At 42.0% G+C, this 18,203-nt stretch overlaps 1 protein-coding gene across 1 annotated transcript; it reads right to left on the bottom strand.

The window, feature by feature from the left end:
* Positions 1–9: 9 nt before the first annotated feature.
* Positions 10–11,826, bottom strand: LOC118080986 (zinc finger protein RFP-like). Its single transcript, XM_035107070.2, has 7 exons — positions 11,373–11,826; positions 10,173–10,268; positions 9,304–9,534; positions 8,213–8,235; positions 2,846–2,967; positions 2,639–2,716; positions 10–1,904 (listed from the first exon to the last, which is right to left on the bottom strand). Exons 1-7 carry the CDS (start codon positions 11,790–11,792, stop codon positions 1,357–1,359), a joined length of 1,518 nt encoding a protein of 505 aa, XP_034962961.1. The 5' UTR covers positions 11,793–11,826; the 3' UTR covers positions 10–1,356.
* Between the last annotated feature and the right edge of the window lie 6,377 nt (positions 11,827–18,203).

Raw genomic sequence — 18,203 nt, 5'->3', positions numbered from 1 at the left:
CTTTTATATATTTGAACATGGCTATCATATCACCCCTTAACCTTCTCTTCCCCAGGCTAAACATACCCAGCTCCCTAAGCCGTTCCTCATAAGGCATTGTTTCCAGGCCTTTGACCATTTTGGTTGCCCTCCTCTGGACACGTTCCAGCTTGTCAGTATCCTTCTTGAATTCATCTGTCAATCATGTAATTTCATAGTGATATTATGTGATCCGTCAAAGTTCACCCATGGGGTGGGGCCAATTCTTTTCAAACTCCAGACGCAAGGGAATGTAGCGTTTGGGCTCACCACCCGTGCCTCACATCAACATGGGTCATGTTCGGAAATGTTAAATCTGAAGCCGGTCATTTCGAACATGGAGGAATTGTTTTGATTCTTATCTCACTTTAAAGCACGTACTTCCAGAAGAGCCCTGCTGGTTCAGACCACTTTCTGGATCAATGGAGCCCTTGCTTATTGCATATACTGTATTAGAGACTAAAAGAAAGCAACAGCAGTTTAAGAGTTGTAATTTAAGAGCAGGCATGAACACCTTGTCCTCCACTGGTTCAAACAAGAGATACTTAACAGTGGTTCTGCAAATCCTCTGAGCAGCTTGGACATTAAGACATTAACGGCACACACAAATGCAGTAAGCAGAATTACTTTTATTAATTTACAAGGTTCCTTACACACCTTTGGACATCAGGTTCTAGAGCGGGTGACGACAATTAAACCAATATAAAAAGAAATAGAACAACTACCTGAAGCACATAAAATCATCCATCCAGCTCTTTAGATAATAAGTAGGCATTTAAATGAAAACCAGGGAATGGGAGGGAGGGAAGTTGAAGCTCAGAATGAGCAAGGATGTTTGTGATGATATGAAAAGTATTGAGATGTAAACAAGATAAAATGAAAATTTAATAAAAATTTAATAAAAAAATGTTTAAAAAGAAAAGCCTCCCCTCCTCAGCTACTACTTCCTCCTGAAGCTGTGGCTGTATGGCAGTTTTCATGTGTTTGGCTTCCCACAACAGAGCGCTCTTTGGAAGAGAAAGCCTGCAGGGCCCATTCAGACTAGACAGCAATGACACTGTGTGTCAGAGTCTGACTGTTACTAATTCCCTCTAAAGAAGCTGGCAGCGGGGGGGGGGGGGGCGCTTAATATGCCGAGTCCTTTCCACACCACACATACCCCGCCCAAAAATAGTTCTTTCCCCAGACATTTGAGGAAGGAAAGTATGTGTGGAGAGAGGATTAAGTTCCTTCCTCCTGACCCCCCCAATGTTGTTTTTTAAACTTCCCCACCCATCCCTGGTTTTAAAGGACTTGGCACCTCCCGCTGGCCTGTCAAGTTTGCAGCAAATGCCAACCTCATCTCTTCCCTATACAGAGAAAGGAGGAGACTTCTTCCCCAGAGAATGAAGCATTGAAGGTAAAGAGAGCATCATTTGAGTCAGCATCGCGGAAGATTACTAATCCTGCTTCATAGTTCACAAGCACACGGATCCTGCTTGGCTGAATCTCACTTGAGTTGAACATAAGGGGTTGCGTTCTGGCCGAGGGTGATGATCCCACAGATATTCCAGGATGAGTGGAAGCATAAAATTCACTACCATAAGATGAGTTTTTAGTTGATATCCTCGCAATAACCCAGATCCCACTTTCATCATTCAAATTGCCAATATGGAACCCCCTTAAAGACTCCTTGACAACCCCCACAGCCCAGACGTTATTGTGCTCCACATTCACTATCCAGGAATGGGTCCCTGAGGTGATTCTCTCAACTCCCACAACATAGGAGCAACAACTAATTTTATTTGAGAATCCGGAGTAATAATATTGCTGCTTCATATACGTTCCTTGGGCTGTTCCTTGGCTATATGCGGATAGGACTAGTTCAGGAAAGGCCATATCTTCACCTACAAGAGAAAGGAAACAATTAGGGAGGCAGCGCCCAAAGTGGTTGGCACCTGCACCCATGTTTTGTGCACCTCTGAATGAGGAGGAGGAGGTTTGAAAAGCCAGGGCAAGGATGCTAGCTCAGAGGTACGCTTGCTTGCAAATGGCCCCTGGTTCAATCCCTGTGGAGCAAGTAAAGATTCCCTGTGTAAAACCCTGGAGAGCTGTTGCCAGTCATTGTTGGCAATATGAAGCTAGATGGGCTGGCTCTGTATAAAAGCTACTTCTTATTCGCCTGTGCTGAGCCCTTCTCCCAATCTCATCTGTAAAACCAAAACAAAAAAACTCTACCCAACCAGGAAATGTACTTTCTTTTCTGGAGGTCCAGACAGCTGAAGTAACGCTGGCCAATCTGGAACCATATGTTTTACTTGAGGTCGCCCTGCACCCCTTGCACCCCTGGGTAAAGAACCCTCAAATGTCAAGCTTTAGCTCCTCTTGCTTGCTTCCCAGTCCTCCAGCTCTGAGAGAGTTAGAAGACAAAACCAGAGTTTTGAAACAGAGTAGAGTTTAGGGATGTGACAGGCTGTAAAAGGCAGCAAGCCGGAAAGAGGATGGGAGAAACAAGACTCTCTTGGGGTGTCTGTGAACCCCTCCACCATAGGCTCAGATTCTATATATGTGTGAATAAACCATATATCCCAAAGACATCACAGTCTCTGCTATATCTCATTTCCCAAAAGGAAATACGAACCCAGGGCAGGCAGCTTGGGACCCAAGAAAGCTTGTATTGCTACTCCATTCTTTTTTTGAGGTCCAGGGAACACAACGTCTAAGGAAAAAAAGTGATATGAGGGAGAAGTCAATACTCATACTTGGCTCCAAAGGCAATGCCTTAGATTTGGAATGTATGCAGTATCTGCTGTGCCTCATTTGCCAACAGGAAACTGATCTTTTTTACCTTTGAATTTCTTGATCTCCTTCTCCAAAAAAGGATGCATTTTAGAGAATTTATCTATTTGCTGTTTTAATCCATAAGGAAAAGCTATTGCAATCATTGTTGTCTTTTCATTTTCATTACACCTAGGAAGAAGAAAGTGAGGTTTATTGTGATCCATCAGGTCATTCTCAAGGCAATCTAATTCAGTCATCAGAATGAAGGAGAAAAGTGTGGACAGCAAGGTATCACAGTAGGAGTTAAGCAGTATAAGTTAAAGGCCTTTGCAGATGATCTGGTGTTAACTTTACAAGATCCTGAAAGCAGTGCGATCAAAGCACTGCAGATAATACAAGAGTTCGGACAAGTGTAGGTTTTAAACTAAATAAGAGTAAAACCAAAGTTCTGGGGAAAAAACTAACAACTCAGGAAAGACATATATTAGAGGAAACCACTGGTTTGAGATGTGTGAAAAAGGTGAAGTACCTAGGTGTAAATATGTTAAGTTATGGAATGAAATACAAAGGGATTTGGATATCTGGTCAAGGTTAAAATTATCTTTGATGGGCCATATAACAGTTATAAAGATGAATGTATTGCCAAAGATGTTATTTTTGTTTCAAGCTCTTCCGATTATCGATAAGCTGAAGTGTTTTAAAGAGTGGCAAAAAGTGTTGTCTAAATTTATCTGGCAGGGGAAAAAATCTAGAATACAGATTTAAAGATATATTTCAAGGCAGCGGCCTTCTGCTGGTTGAAAGAGTGGTTGATGCTGGAAAATACAGATGTGCTAAATTTGGAAGGTTTTGATAATGCATTTGGATGGCACGCATATTTATGGTATGACAAAGTAAAGGTCCATAAAGGTTTCAAAAATCATATAATAAGGAAATCGTTGTATAATGTGTGGATAAGATATAAAGATCTCCTAGAAAGAAAAATACCTAGGTGGATTTCGCCTTTAGAGGCTAAGAAGCATAAAAGGTTAAATGTGGAAGATAAATGGTTGAAATATAATGACATTTTATTTTTAAAAAAATCTATTTATTAGATTTTCCAATACAAATCACATCAAATCACATTGAAATTATTCCCCATTACATTTTAAATTACAATCCAAATTGACAATCATAAGTCCGATGGGGGGGTAGTGGCTGGAGGAGCCCCACGCTCCCCCCTGAATTTATCTGGCACTGGGACGGGAAGAGTCCGTTGGGCTGGGGACGCAGCAGGGGCTGCTCGAAGTGCTCACACCTCCCCCTGGAGCATAGCTACCTGCATGCAGAGGTGCTGCAGCACCGTGGCAAGGTCCATAGGCTGGGCTCTGTCCATCTCGCACCCTGGCTGGGACGTGGGTAGGCCACAGCAATTATACAATTCCCAATTGAAAAAAAAACATTCCAATTATGCCTAATTATTATAATAATTTTTATATATATATATATATGTGGACTTCCCATGCCTCAGACGCCGGAGCTTCCCTGATCACCTCCATCGATTGCTTTTAAAATTCTTTCCAATATTCCCACAGCCTCTGATGTATACCTGCAAGCAGACTAATTTATAATAAACAATGTCTCTGTGTGGATAAGGTCTATCTTCTTAATTCCAAATGCCACCTTCCGACCGTAACCATCTTCTCATCCTGTTTGTTTTCCAAGCTTCTTCGCACTGCTACTCTCCCCCGCTTGCTTTGCATTTTCCCCTTTCCAGGAGGGCCAGTCAACTAATATAAATCAAATATCAATATATAACCAGAACTGGCTTCTCCCTATGGAGTAGTGCTCTGCCTCACAGGCTCCCCACACCAATTCATTTCTTGCAGTGCCATTACTTGCGAAGTCGGAAGTCCTCCGTTACTAATAAATCTTTCAACATCTTGTTTTTAATTCCACACAGTTTAAATATAGAATCAAATCTTTTCTGCCAAAATCAGTCTCAGTCTTTATAGTCCACTTGCTATTTCCAAGTGAAAGTGGGTTTTCTGGGGGAGGTTTCGCCCGTGTTGAGTATAATGTTGAGGCAAAACAAGCATAAGATCTAGGGCTCCCCCCCCTTCTTCCCCGCTTTCACATACCGTCATAAAGTCCACTCTTTCCAATTTTCTTTTATTAGCTGCTCAGGGCTGGATCCATTAGCAATATTTTCTTTACTCCTTTGTCCGAGGCATGCCCAAAACTTTTGCCTAATTAAAATTCCAAGTTCTGGGACTCATACACAAACGGGGTGGCCTCCAGGAGTTCAGGCTCCCATGGGTGCTCGGCCCAGGCCCCCCACCCTCTTGAAGGGTCAGAGTGGGTTAAGGGGCATCTGTGGGCCAGCGGCCTCTCCCATTGTCCCATACTCCCAAAGCAGCCGCAAAATTTCCCCGTGGGAGTCGGGAGAGATGTTATAAGTCAGCCATTCTCCCGACGAGCACAAGCGGAAGTCCGAAATATAATGACATTTTAGTAGAAGTTGAGAACCAATATAGACTGAAATTGACCAATTGAAAGATAAGTTAGATGATTGGTTTCAGTATGTACGGATAAATGAAGTGTTTAAGATGGACAGGAAAGTTGATTTTCAGACAGAGAAATCCAAGTTGGAAATGGAATTACTAGAGGTAAAAACAAAGAATCTTTCCCAAATGTACAATGTGTTGCTGGAATGGCATACGAAAGATGAACAGGTGAAATCAGTGTTAAGGGAAAATGTAATAAAAATGATGTATAGATGGTACTTAACACCTGTCAAGCGGGTGAAAATATATCATAATCGTGATAATAAATGTTGGAAGTATAAAGAAGCAGAAAGAACCTTCTACCATATGTGGTGGACTTGCCCCAAAGTAAAAGACTTCTGGGAAAGGATTTATAATGAACTTAAGAGAGTGTTGAAAAACACATTTATTAAAAAACAAGAAGCCTTTTTACTTGGAACAATAGGGGAATAAATTCCCAAAAAGGATGTTAATTTCTTTTTGTATGCCATGGCAGCAGCGAGAATTTTAATGGCAAAATATTGGAAGAAACAAGAATTACCAACTATAGAAGAATGGCAGATGAAGATGATGGATTTTATGGAACTTGCTGAGCTGACGGGGAGACTCCGAGACCGAAAGAAGAGTCGGAGGAAGATTGGAAAAAATAAAAGTATATTTAGGGATATATTGTAGTATATAAGTATGGATTTCTGTGGAAGACATTTATTTTAGGCTTAGGGATATAAATAGATGACACGAGAGAAACAAAGATGATTGTAAGGTGAAGTTTTTTGATGGAAAGAATTGAAATATTAAGGTGGAAAATATTCAAGACTATGAGTATGAAACTGCTATTGATGATTGGAAAGGGAAATCATATGGGGGGTGGGAGTCCCAAGAACAATGGTTTGAGAAGTTTAAGGAAAATGCAAATTATTTTATGTTTTTGTTATTGTTTTGTATTTGTTTTTTTATTTGTAAAAAGGTTGTGTTGGGTTTTTTTGTGTAAATTACTATAAAAGTAATAAAAATTTCTTTTAAAAAAAGAAAGAATAGAAAAGTGTGGATGGCAGGAAGATACAGAGGGCTCGTCCATGATAGGTTTTTATTTCATTCCCCCTGTTTACCACTGAATCGGAACAAAGGTCCACTGGGTTTTCTGTGGGTTGACAGCTGAATAGAACCAAACATTCATCGGGTTTTCTGTGGATTTTTGTTTCTTCCAATTCAGTAATAAGCAGCAGGTTTTCCCAGGAAAAGCGGCGGGACAAAAGAAAAGCCTCTTGGACCTGTGCTTAGAAATCACAGGAAAAGCGGAAGTGCGGATGAAGCCCTGTGATAGCATCTAATGGTATTGTCTGCCTTATGACAAACTGGGAAATGAAGTATAAGGGGGTGGGGAGTATAAAGTGTAAATTTACATAAATTTACATAAACATTTTTTCATTTAAAAATTACATATAAATGATCAATCCGTAATCTATTTTACCGCAATCAATCAAGCTTTATTACGGTCATATACCAGCTATTAAAAATAAAAATGCTTTACAAGGCTATGGGAGTTGTCATTCGGGGTGGATATAAGAGTCTATGAGTTTGAAGGGGCTATGTTTCCAGAGGGCGGGTCCAGCTGGCCTTTCCCCTGGTGCTGCTCAAAGTTCTCAGTTTCGTACCCGAGCGAAGGAACTACTTCCCACAGTCCAATACCGAGTTTGCTATTCCAATGGCTGTCTTGTTCTGGGGGGGGGGGGGGGAAGAGACTGGTCCTGCAGATCCGCGTGCAGAATCTGGCTACCGTCCGAGTTAACTTTTGCTCCTTTCCTAATAGTAGGGCCTTTAGTTTGGCCTTATCTGGGAGGTCGGCCAGGCTCTCCAGAATGGGGGCGATGGTATCTCTGCGTGCCTTATCGAACAGAGGGCATCTAAAAAAAAGATGTTCGGGGCTGCCTACTTCCCCCAATGGGCAGGAGCAGAGTCTCTGCTCGTATTGGATCTTTCCGAAGGAGCCTAACAGCGCTGGCGAGGGCAATTCCGAGCTTCGGGTGAGCGTGAAGGCTCTTCATGAGTTTCTGGATTCAAGGTAAAAGAGATACGCTGCCGGGGCAGCAACGTATTTCTTGTTTTCAGCTATATTGAAATCCGGGGACCTCATGCTGTCCAGCTGTCTCTCCGTGTCCACAATTCTTTGTCTGACCTCGGATCTCGCTTGGTCTATGCCCATGGCCAATAGGGCTTGGGGTGAGAAGCCCAGTTTCCGGAGAGTGGCCTGGACCTCAAACTGCCAGCCAGACTGAAATTTACCTCTTTTTTTTAAAATCAACTTTACTGTGAAGATGCAGAAATATTTTCAAACAATCTGTCTGAAATTTTGACGCACACGTTGCATACCGTACCATGTTTAAAATTGAAGCTGTCAGAAGTGCCTGATTAGCTTGTGACAAAGTTGTGATTTGTTGCTGCTTCTACCTGATCAGAACAGGGTATAAATTGGCCCAACTTGGTTGAGGATCCAGCTGAATCTGGTGCACAACTTTGCTGAATATTTTCTCCAACAAATTATGTTTGCACACAATAACTAATAAGAGAAATACCATCAATTCTTCCTAAAATATGCATTTTATATACATTCTACCCCCAAAATCCTATCCATTTTTGTATGCTGTTCTATGCATCCCCCGATACACTTTTTGTACATTTCCCCACACAAGATACACAGTTTTGGATAGATTTTAAAAACCAAAAAGTGCATCACAAAACTTGTAAAAGTGTGCAATCAGATTGGTAACTGTTTTCTGATCTGCTTATTGGTCTGGAAATGGTGAATTAGATTGGTTCACATAAAAGCATAGACCAAATAAAATTACCCCTTACCTCCGAGGAAGGAAATTAATATTATTAATTTTCATATTCATAACAAAGCCACATACCTTTCCAGGGTGCTTCTCATATTCTAGATGGAAGAGACAGAATGAGAGAAATTCAGTCCCTTGCACCAGTTGCCTCCAGCAGTTCATTACTTTCCCCTTTGCTTTATATATCAGCCCCAACCGAAGTACACATGTGGTGGTACAGCCCTTCCAGAGGCGTCCTCCCCATAGGGACTAGTGGCACATTGCACCAGGGCGCAGGCCTCTCAGGGGCGCCCCAGCATTGGTGGGGCGCAACGAGCCACTAAGCTCTAAGGCTCCTCCACCGCCACCTCCTTCTCTCCCTCAGCTGCCAAGGAAGCCTTGTCGTCCTCGCCTTGAGGTTCCGCCGCGGTCCTGAGGGGAGAGGCGGCGAAGGAGGAGGAGGTAGCGCTAAGTGTCCCGTCCCCCTCAGCAGCCAGCCAGCTCCCTCAGGGGTTACCCGCTGCTTTGTGAAGGAGGGTGGGGAAGTGCCGCGGCGCCAACGTCCATCTCACACTGGCAGGGAAGCGGCGAGTCGGGAGGAGGCGAACAGGCACCAAGCGGCCATGGCAACGGAGGAGAGCGGCGGCAGAGAGGAGCTTCCCAGGGACGCAGCGGCGCTGTTTCCCTTATCCTCACATGCGCGAAGAGCCCCGCTGCCTCTTCCCACAGCCCTGTGCCTGCTGCTGCCACCTCCGCCTCCTCCTCTCCAACCCAACAACCATCTTCCAGACCCTGTGGCGGCGGCTCCTGCCTTTGTTTCCCTCCCTCCCTCCCTCTCCTCAGTCTCTGCTGAGATTCCAGAGTCAGGCAGATGGAGCAAGGGCGGGCCGGGGGGGGGGGAAGAGGAGGAGGGAAGGGGCGAGCATCTTCGGCATGGAGAGGATCGGGAGTTGGGTAGACGAGAGCTAGGCAGGTCCTCCTAATGGTCATGCGTGAGTTCTCTCGGGACCCTCTGCTCACCAGGGATAGGAATTTGTGACAGGTTCGCGCAAGTGCAGATGAAAGCGCTGATGGGGAGGGAGGGGGGCGCTGGAGGGACCTTTGCACCACGGTGCTGGATGTGCTTAAGACGGCCCTGAGCCTTCCCCAGAGGAGAACCTGGATTATTTCATTGTGCCATTGCTCACCTGCAAGAATTCATTCACTGGCTGCTTCTGTTTCTCCTCCAGCTGCCTGATTAGGTTGTCAAGGGAGGCCATTTCCTCACAGAGTTTGGAAATATATTGATTCCTACAGTTTTTAACCCCATTGTCCAGTTCCTCCAATTGAGCCAGCAGGAGGCGCTCTTGTTCTTCCAGAAACTGGTGGAATTCTTTGAAATCAGCCACGATATTTTGCCTCTCCATGTCTGTCTGCTCCTGCAAGGAGAGAGTCAAGGCCAGGCATTTGGCTATCCCCTTAATTCCATGTGCACAAACTGACTGGCAGGGCAGTTGAGGTTTATTTCAACACTATCAATGGTACAGAAGTTCAGTCATAACTGAACAGCAGGCAGGCTAACTTAGCAGGACACGGCCATTTTGCTTGGCTCTGTCCTCAGTATTTTCCTGCTGCTCACCTACTGATCTATTAGGCTGCTGCTGCTCTCTAATCCCTGGCATCTTCAGCCTGCCTTGGCCACCTCACTCTGCCTAATAGCAGGGTCTGGAGGAAGTGATGAGAAGGAGGAAGACTGGCTTTGTGGGGTTCACTTTGTTATTAAAGGATTAATGCTGGCATGGCTGGACATTGTTGGACTCAAGGACTACATTTGCCCTAATACAACCCTACCAATTTTAGCCTATCCTGCTGAATATTATCTAACCTTGCAGGCAGCTGCTCTTCAAGGTCTGAAGCAGAGACCTTTCCCAACTCTACCACCCAATATCCATTCAATTGATAATGCCAATGATCAAACCTAGGACACTGAGCAAGCGAAGCATAGGCTCCACCGCAGAACAAAGGCCTCACTCTGTCAATATAACCATCCTGGAGAGGCAAGAAGGTTTGCACCTACCAGCAGATTCCAACTTTCAGTCTCTCCCTTCAGTTTAGAAGACAGAATTTCTTCTCTCTGTTTGTTCAGGAACTCCAAATGACACAGGATTTTACCCTGAGGTGACCAAAAAGGCATTTGGGTTAGTTTAGGACATATCTAGAAAGAGGGGAAGTGGCCTTATACTGAGTTATATGTACCTCTGGTCCAACTAGCTCAGTACTGGCTGTACTGACTGGATTTCAGGTCCAGTATATTCCCAGACCTACCCAGAAATGCTAAGGATTTCTGCATGCAAGACTGGGCTACTGTGACCCCTGCTTGCTTGCTTGCTTGCTTACTTGCTTACTTGATTTGCTGCCCTATACTTAAAGATCTCAGGGTGGTTTACAGAACTGCCCTCCTGGACCACCGGGGGCAGGGGGGGGGCTATCCTGACCAAAAAATGGTGGACATAACATCCATTTCCCAACATAAATTCCAGGACTAGAGAAAAAGAGAAACTGCTGGGACCCGGGAAACATCAAATGCTTCCACAAGGCTGGCTTATACAGAGTCAGACCTCTGCTCTGTTTTCTATACCGACAGGCTTTCCCCAGCCCTACCTAAAAATGATAAGGAATGAACCTGGGACCTTCTTCGGGCAAAGCAGAGGCTCTACTGCTGAGTTATGGCCATCAGATCAACCTCCCAGCCTTCCCCTGCCCTGGTAGTTCTCTGGGCTCCTGGGGCAGGAAAAGGTGGGAGATGATTGAAATGAGCATTTTTCAAGTTCCCTTGGAACTTCTTGCAAATGTTCCTACTGCTACTGAATGCTCAGTACAAGATAGGAGCTGCAGGCCTCACTATCTGTCTTCCGGCCTCTCCCTAAACTGCAACATTTCTCCAGTTCACATCCTCCTTGAGTCTTTTTTGCCTGGCTAGAATGTGTCCCTGAACTCCCTTAATGCTTCCCGCTTACTTAGATGGCGAACAGAGACAGCAATGAGAACATTTGTAGGAACTAGTCTACTGCAAAAAGTTAAATTTTCAAGGGTTGCTTTGTCTTCTTTTGCCTCGGGACCCAATAACCAGCAGCATATGGGACACAAACACCCACCTACACCCCACACCCGAATTTCGCACGGAGAAAAATGCGGCCCTCCGGCTGAAATATCTTCCCCATCTGTAGGATAGGTGAGCACCCCTTGGAAGTCTGGTCCCCATCCTACAGCTCCCTACCTGATACTCTTCAAAGGCTTCTTCCTTTGGGATCACTTTGTGTTCCCTGTGCTCCTTGGATTTGTCACACACCACACAGATGGGGGCTTGGTCATCTTCACAGAAGAGCTTCAGGGGCTCCTGGTGTCTCTCGCAAACCCTTCCCAGCGCTTCCGCCCCTTTGGCCATCTGAAGGCTGAATTTCTTGGCTATTTCCACAATGCTCGCCAGTTGACGGATGGGCCTGAAATTCCTTTGCTGGCAAGGTTCCCTGCACTGAGGGCAAGAAGCATCTCCGTCTGATTTCCCCCAAACTTTGGTGATGCAGGTTTGGCAGAAAATGTGGCCGCAGTCTATGATCACTGGATCTGTGAAATACTCCAGGCAGATGGGGCATGTCGTTTCCTCGCAGAGGTTCTGGACTGGACCCTCGTCTGCCATTTCGTCTGCCTGAAACAGGAATAAAAGCTTTGGTTTCGTTTCTCCAGTTTCAAGTCACAGGGCGGGTCTTTCCCTCCCTCTGGGTGACTCATAGTTTTTGCAAAGCAGCAGCACAGGAAATGCTGGCATAAGCCAAAAGAAATCCTTACAGCGTGCAGCTTTCACATCCATTCCGCCAAAGAATCTTTTTTTGGGGGGGGGCACATACTGTTTAATTGGTTTTTCAACAATACAATAATAACTTCCACCACATTATTTACATATTTTAACATTTTGGCTTTTTTGTAGCCATGACTTCCCTCAAACCCTGCTTATGATATTCTAACATTCATCACTAATTTCTATACTTCACAGTTCAATCATTGTCTTAAATTATTACTCCTAACTTTATCACTAAAATTCCATACTACAATGACTTTCCTTTCCTTTACCTTACAAAGCTTCTCGCAATCCTGCGATTGTATTCAATTGAGTGCAATTCTCTTTCAAATAATCTGCAAATTTAGTCCAATCTTTGATAAACTTCTCGTCCCGCTGTTCTCGGATTCTTCACATCATCCAATTCTGCATGCACCATCAATTTCACTGTCCATTCTTCCTTTGTCGGTGATTCTTCTTGTTTCCATTTTTGTGCAATTAATATTCTCACCGCAGTTATTGCATATTGAAAAAGTTTAACATCTTGTTTTTTAATTCCAGTACCTGTAATTCCCAATAGAAAAGCTTCTGGTTTTTTTTAACAAATGTATATTTCAACATTTTCTTAATTTCATTATATACCATATCCCAGAAGCTTTTCGCCGTCTGCCAAAGAATCCTGACAATGGCTGTTTGCCCCCAAAAGCTGCACTTCCTAGCACCCTTAACTAACTAGAGTCCCCAGGAAAATTTGAGGGAGAGCCATGTACCTATTAGGAGGCTAATGAAAGTTCTAATACTAACGGACTGGAGCAGAAGGAGAAAGGAAGTACTGTAAAGCCTGAGGAAAAACAATAGTTTACTTGAGAAGGAATCAGTGAGGGAAGAATTGATTTCCTGTCTCCCACCCCCAGCTCTCATACAATATCTTCTTGCAAACACTGTTGTTCCACTCCCAAATGTTAATAGCAGGCATGGCCCACAGGTAGATCACGATCTACCGGTAGATCCCCAGGACATTTCTGGTAGATCCCAGGTAGATTGTGGGTTCCTTAGTGATCGGCAGCCTAAAAGAAAAGAAAGAGCTCTCCCCCTAAAAAACCCCTCAAGAACGCTTGTCTCTCCCCCACAAAAAAAGCTCAATAACCATGGGAGAGCTCCTTCCCTCTTTCCGAAACAGAGCTCACCAGTATGTGTGTGACTGTGTTAGTGTGTTGCACAGAATGGCTGGATTGCTCCCCGTCCTTCTTGCCTGCCTAGAGCTCCCCGGCTCCTCCTCCCTCCTCTGCTGGCAGAGAGGGAGGGGTGTGTGTGAGTTTACGTACGTGTGTGGGATGGCTCCGCTTTCCTCTGGACATAACAGGGCCTGAGTGAGTAGCTGGAGGAAAGTGGGAGCCCCAACTCACAGAGTCACCCCCCCAAGCTCAACAACTTTGAGCTGAACCCCCAAAATGGGGGTAGATCACCACCAGATTTTAATTCTGAAAGTAGATCACACTCCCTTGGGTGTTGGCCACCCCTGTTAATAGGATCTGGGGACAACTAATTTTGACTTTTGAATTCGCCACAACCGGGACACCGTAGCTGATATGATTAGGCTTTTAGATCAAAATAAAATTAAAGTAAATAAGCCCAAAGAAAGAGCAGCAAAAGAACACATATGCAGTTGAGGTAAAATTACAGGGAGAGAAATATCTATTTGTTGAAATTTATGCACCGAATGAGGCTAAATCAGACTTTTTTAAGAGACTACATGAAGAATTGTTGGATTATATGGATTACATTGTGGTTTTGATGGGCGATTTTAATGCAGTTGTATCAACATTGATGGACAGAGCTCAAAGACAAAAAAATACTAATGAAGGCAGACTACCAAAAACTTTCTTCGACTTGGCAGACAGTCTAGACCTGGTGGACATCTGGAGATTGAGAAATCCACTCGAAAGGGACAGTACTTTCTTCTCAGAAGCTAAGCAAACCTGGTCCAGGATCGATTATATATGGATTACAAAGAACATGGCATCCAAGGTGACAAAAATGGAGATACAACCCAGAACTTTTTCAGATCATAAGGCTTTGCTGATGGAATTTAAGCTTAATATACAGGGTTCTTTCAGATGGAGAATGGACGATGCTCTGATGAGTAATGAAGACACAGTAGCAAAGGCCCAAAAGACAATAAAAGACTATTTTGAGATTAATTTGACAACAGGAATGGATCTAAGAACAGTCTGGGATGCAAGCAAGGCAGTAATGAGGGGATTCATGATCCAGCAAAGTGCAATGTTAAAAAGACAAAGAAATGAAAAGAGAGAACATATTTTGCAGCGATTAAAAGAGAAGGAAAAAAGATTGAGAGAAAAGCCTAAAGATAGACATATACAGAAAGAAATAAAATTGCTACAGGTACAGCTAACCCAAATAACAAACTTGGAGATTGAATGGAAAATAAAAAGGATGAAACAAAAAAGTTTTGAATCGGCGAATAAATGTGGGAAGTTATTGGCGTGGCAAATAAAAAAAAGACAGAAACAGAGCACCATCACCAGCATAAAGACAGAAGAAAAAACAATAGAGAACCCAGTGGAGATAAGAAAAGCATTTCAACAATATTATAAAAAATTATATAAACAAGACAAAGAACAACAGGAAAAAATCGATCAGTTCCTGGGCAAATACGGACTGCAGGAATTACCAAAAGAGGAAAGGGCTGGATTAAACGTGAAAATAAACAAGCAAGAAGTGGAGGAGGCAATCAAGCAATTAAAAATAGGGAAGTCACCAGGCCCAGATGGGTTAACGGCAAGATACTACAAAACCTTGAAAGACTGGATAATTGAACCACTGACGGACTTATGCAATACTATACTTAAAGGAGAGAAGGCACCAGATACATGGAAAGAAGCTTTTATAACATTAATACCAAAACCGGATACAGATGTCACACAGATGAGAAACTATCGACCGATATCACTCCTAAATGTGGATTACAAAATTTTTGCAACTATTTTGGCATCAAGATTGAAAAGATTATTAAAAGATTATATTCATAAGGACCAGGCGGGGTTTTTACCCAATAGACACATGAAAGATAATATCCGAAACATAGTGGATATATTAGAATTGTTGGAAGCAAGAAGAGATAAAAGAGCAGTATTGATTTTCATTGATGCCGAAAAAGCTTTTGACAATATTTCTTGGAGGTTTATGTTAGCTAACTTTGAAAGGATGGGTATCGGGGAGGAGTTTATTAAGGGGTTGTCAGCGATATATACTGAACAAAAAGCCAAGATTGTGGTAAATGGTGTCATATCAGAACAAATAAGGATTGAAAAGGGAACAAGACAAGGTTGCCCACTCTCTCCTCTTTTATTCATAACAGTTCTAGAGGTACTGTTGGAAAGGATTAGGAGGGAAGAGGAGGTGTTAGGGATAAAAGTTGGAAAAAAGCAATATAAATTAAAAGCATTCGCTGATGATTTGGTTTTGACAATACAAGAGCCTGAAAAAAGTGTATATAAAGCTTTAGAAATAATACAGGAGTTTGGACAGCTAGCAGGATTTAAATTGAATAAAACGAAAACCAAAGTATTGTGTAAAAATTTAACTGTTGAAGAGAGTGAGAGCTTACAAAAAACAACTGGACTGACATTTGTGAACAAGGTGAAATACCTGGGAGTAAATATGACAGCTAGAAATATACAACTGTTTAAAAACAATTATGAGAAATTGTGGAACGAAGTAAAGAGGGATTTAGAAACCTGGACAAAATTAAAATTGTCGTTGTTAGGACGTATTTCAGTGATAAAAATGAATGTATTGCCAAAAATGTTATTTTTGTTCCAAGCGTTACCGATTGTAGAGAAACAGACTTGTTTTCGAGATTGGCAAAAAGCATTATCAAGATTTATTTGGCAGGGGAAGAAGCCAAGAATTAAATATAAGTTATTGACAGATGTTAAAGAAAGAGGAGGCTTCTCCCTGCTGGATTTAAAGTTATATTCAGATGCGGCAGCTTTTTGCTGGTTGAAGGAATGGTTTACACTAGAAAATACTGATGTTTTAGATCTAGAAGGGTTTGATAACGTATTTGGTTGGCATGCATACCTTTGGTACAATAAGGTCAAGGCTCATTATGGCTTCAAATGCCATATAATAAGGAAATCATTGCTCAATGTTTGGATTAGATATAAAGATTTGTTAGAAAGGAAAACACCCAGGTGGATTTCACCCTTGGAGGTAAAAACTAGGAAAAAGTTGAATATGGAAGAAAAATGGTTAAGATATAAAGATCTACTAATAGTTGAAAATGAACAGATAAAGTTAAAAGCATATGACCAGATAAAAGATCAATTATGTGACTGGCTGCAGTATCATCAGATCAATGAATTGTATAGAATGGATAAGAAAATTGGTTTTCAACAAGAAAAGTCTAAGTTGGAAACAGAATTGTTAGAGCCAAAAGCTAAAAATCTATCAAGAATGTATAAATTGTTGCTGGAATGGCATACAAAGGATGAACAAACGAAATCGGTGATGATTGATTGGGCAAAGGATATAGGTCATAATATTATGATAGAGGATTGGGAAAGGTTATGGAAATATAATATGAATTTCACTGCTTGTAATGTGTTGAAAGAGAATTTGTATAAGATGATGTATAGATGGTATCTTACGCCAGTGAAATTGGCAAAGATTTATCATAAAAAAGACAATAAGTGCTGGAAATGTAAAGAATCGGAAGGGACCTTTTTCCATATGTGGTGGACTTGCCCCCGAGTAAAAAACTTCTGGGATAAGATTTACAATGAGTTGAAGAAGGTGTTTAAAAACACATTTGTTAAAAAACCAGAGGCTTTTTTACTTGGTATTATAGGGAAAGAGATACCAAAGAAAGATATCACTTTTTTTCTGTATGCCACAACAGCTGCTAGAATTGTATTAGCAAAGACATGGAAAACAGAAGATCTCCCGACGATTGATGAATGGCAGATGAAGTTGATAGAATATATGGAACTGGCTGAACTGACTGGGAGAATCCGCGACAGAGGAAGAGAGAAGGCAGAAGAGGATTGGAAGAAGTTTAAGATATATTTGGAAAAGAATTATAAGATTAAAACTGAGTAGTAAGGGAGTGGAAGTACGAAGATGCTATAGAGGCACTAGTATATAAGAAGTAAGGAGGAAGATATTTGTTTTTATAAGTATATAAGATTCAATGTATAAGAGTAAAGAATGATGAGAAGAATGGAAATGATAATAATCATAGGTTGGTATTAGAAAAAGTTAAGAATGTTGAAAACGAGAGCGCTGATATAGTTAATACTAGAAACGTGGAGGGAGGGAAGGAGGGAGTCACCAAATACAAGAAAGGAACTAGTAAAGGTTATAAGAAGCTTTTATATTTTTATTCTATTTTGCTGTATTCTTATCTGTATTTCTTTGTTGTAGAGTGTTATTCTTTTATGGTTTGTTTGTATTCTACTTTATATTCTATCTTTGAAAAATTAATAAAAAATGATATTTTAAAAAAAAAGGATATCAAAACTGGGAAAGTGTGGGTTTAAAGAAAATAAAATAAAAATTGGCTGAACAGGAAAAAAAAAGAACACATATGGACACGAGTGTTTGCTTAAGTTTATAATTTATGTGTTTTTATTGTGTCTACCCTAGAACTCATTATCCTGGTCCAGCGCTGTAACCACTATACCACACTCTCTGTATCTGAAGGAGCATTCAATCCAAGTTGGCTTTAAGGATAAAGAGCCCTGAGAAGGGAGAGCAGTTGGCATCCTGGTGCTGCCCGTGGGCACAGTTAGGATCCAGTCAGCATACTGAGCAGGAAGACACAGTCTTTCCCCCTACTATGCTAAGATTTACTGTATTTCTATTTCAATTTTACTGCTTATTTTAAAATTTACATGTATAAATGAGCACAAAGAATTGCAGAATTGTAGAGATGGAAGGGACCCCAAGAGTCATCTAGTCCAACCCCCTGTAATGTAGGACTCTCAGCAAATGCATCTCTAACTTTCATGTACATTTTCATGTAAATTTCTGACGTATTGTTTTTGGTGATACGGAGATGGTGGATCTGCTGTGTCCAAATGCCCTCGCTTGTTTCCTTATTTACAATTCCTGCTTCTCCTTGTTTCTTAATTCCTCCACATACTGTGACTTCTTTACAAACAGTAACATTCCTCATTTCACCTTTCTCCCTTTTGTGGGATAGGTTTATTAATTTTGTAGCTACATGGCAGATCGTTGACATAT

This window comes from Zootoca vivipara, chromosome 2 (genome assembly GCF_963506605.1).
Source record: "Zootoca vivipara chromosome 2, rZooViv1.1, whole genome shotgun sequence".
Taxonomy (NCBI): Eukaryota; Metazoa; Chordata; class Lepidosauria; order Squamata; family Lacertidae; genus Zootoca; species Zootoca vivipara.
This window is presented reverse-complemented; position numbering and strand designations above follow the sequence as displayed.

What these genes read in the sequence shown, in the direction of transcription:
- LOC118080986 (XM_035107070.2), bottom strand. Translation starts at nt 11,792, where the DNA reads ATGGCAGACGAGGGTCCAGTCCAGAACCTCTGCGAGGAAACGACATGC. An exon ending in AAGCCTTTGAAGAGTATCAG is followed by an intron (nt 10,269 to 11,372) that starts GTAGGGAGCTGT and finishes TGGTCACCTCAG; the next exon opens with GGTAAAATCCTGTGTCATTT. An exon ending in CTGAAAGTTGGAATCTGCTG is followed by an intron (nt 9,535 to 10,172) that starts GTAGGTGCAAAC and finishes CTCTCCTTGCAG; the next exon opens with GAGCAGACAGACATGGAGAG.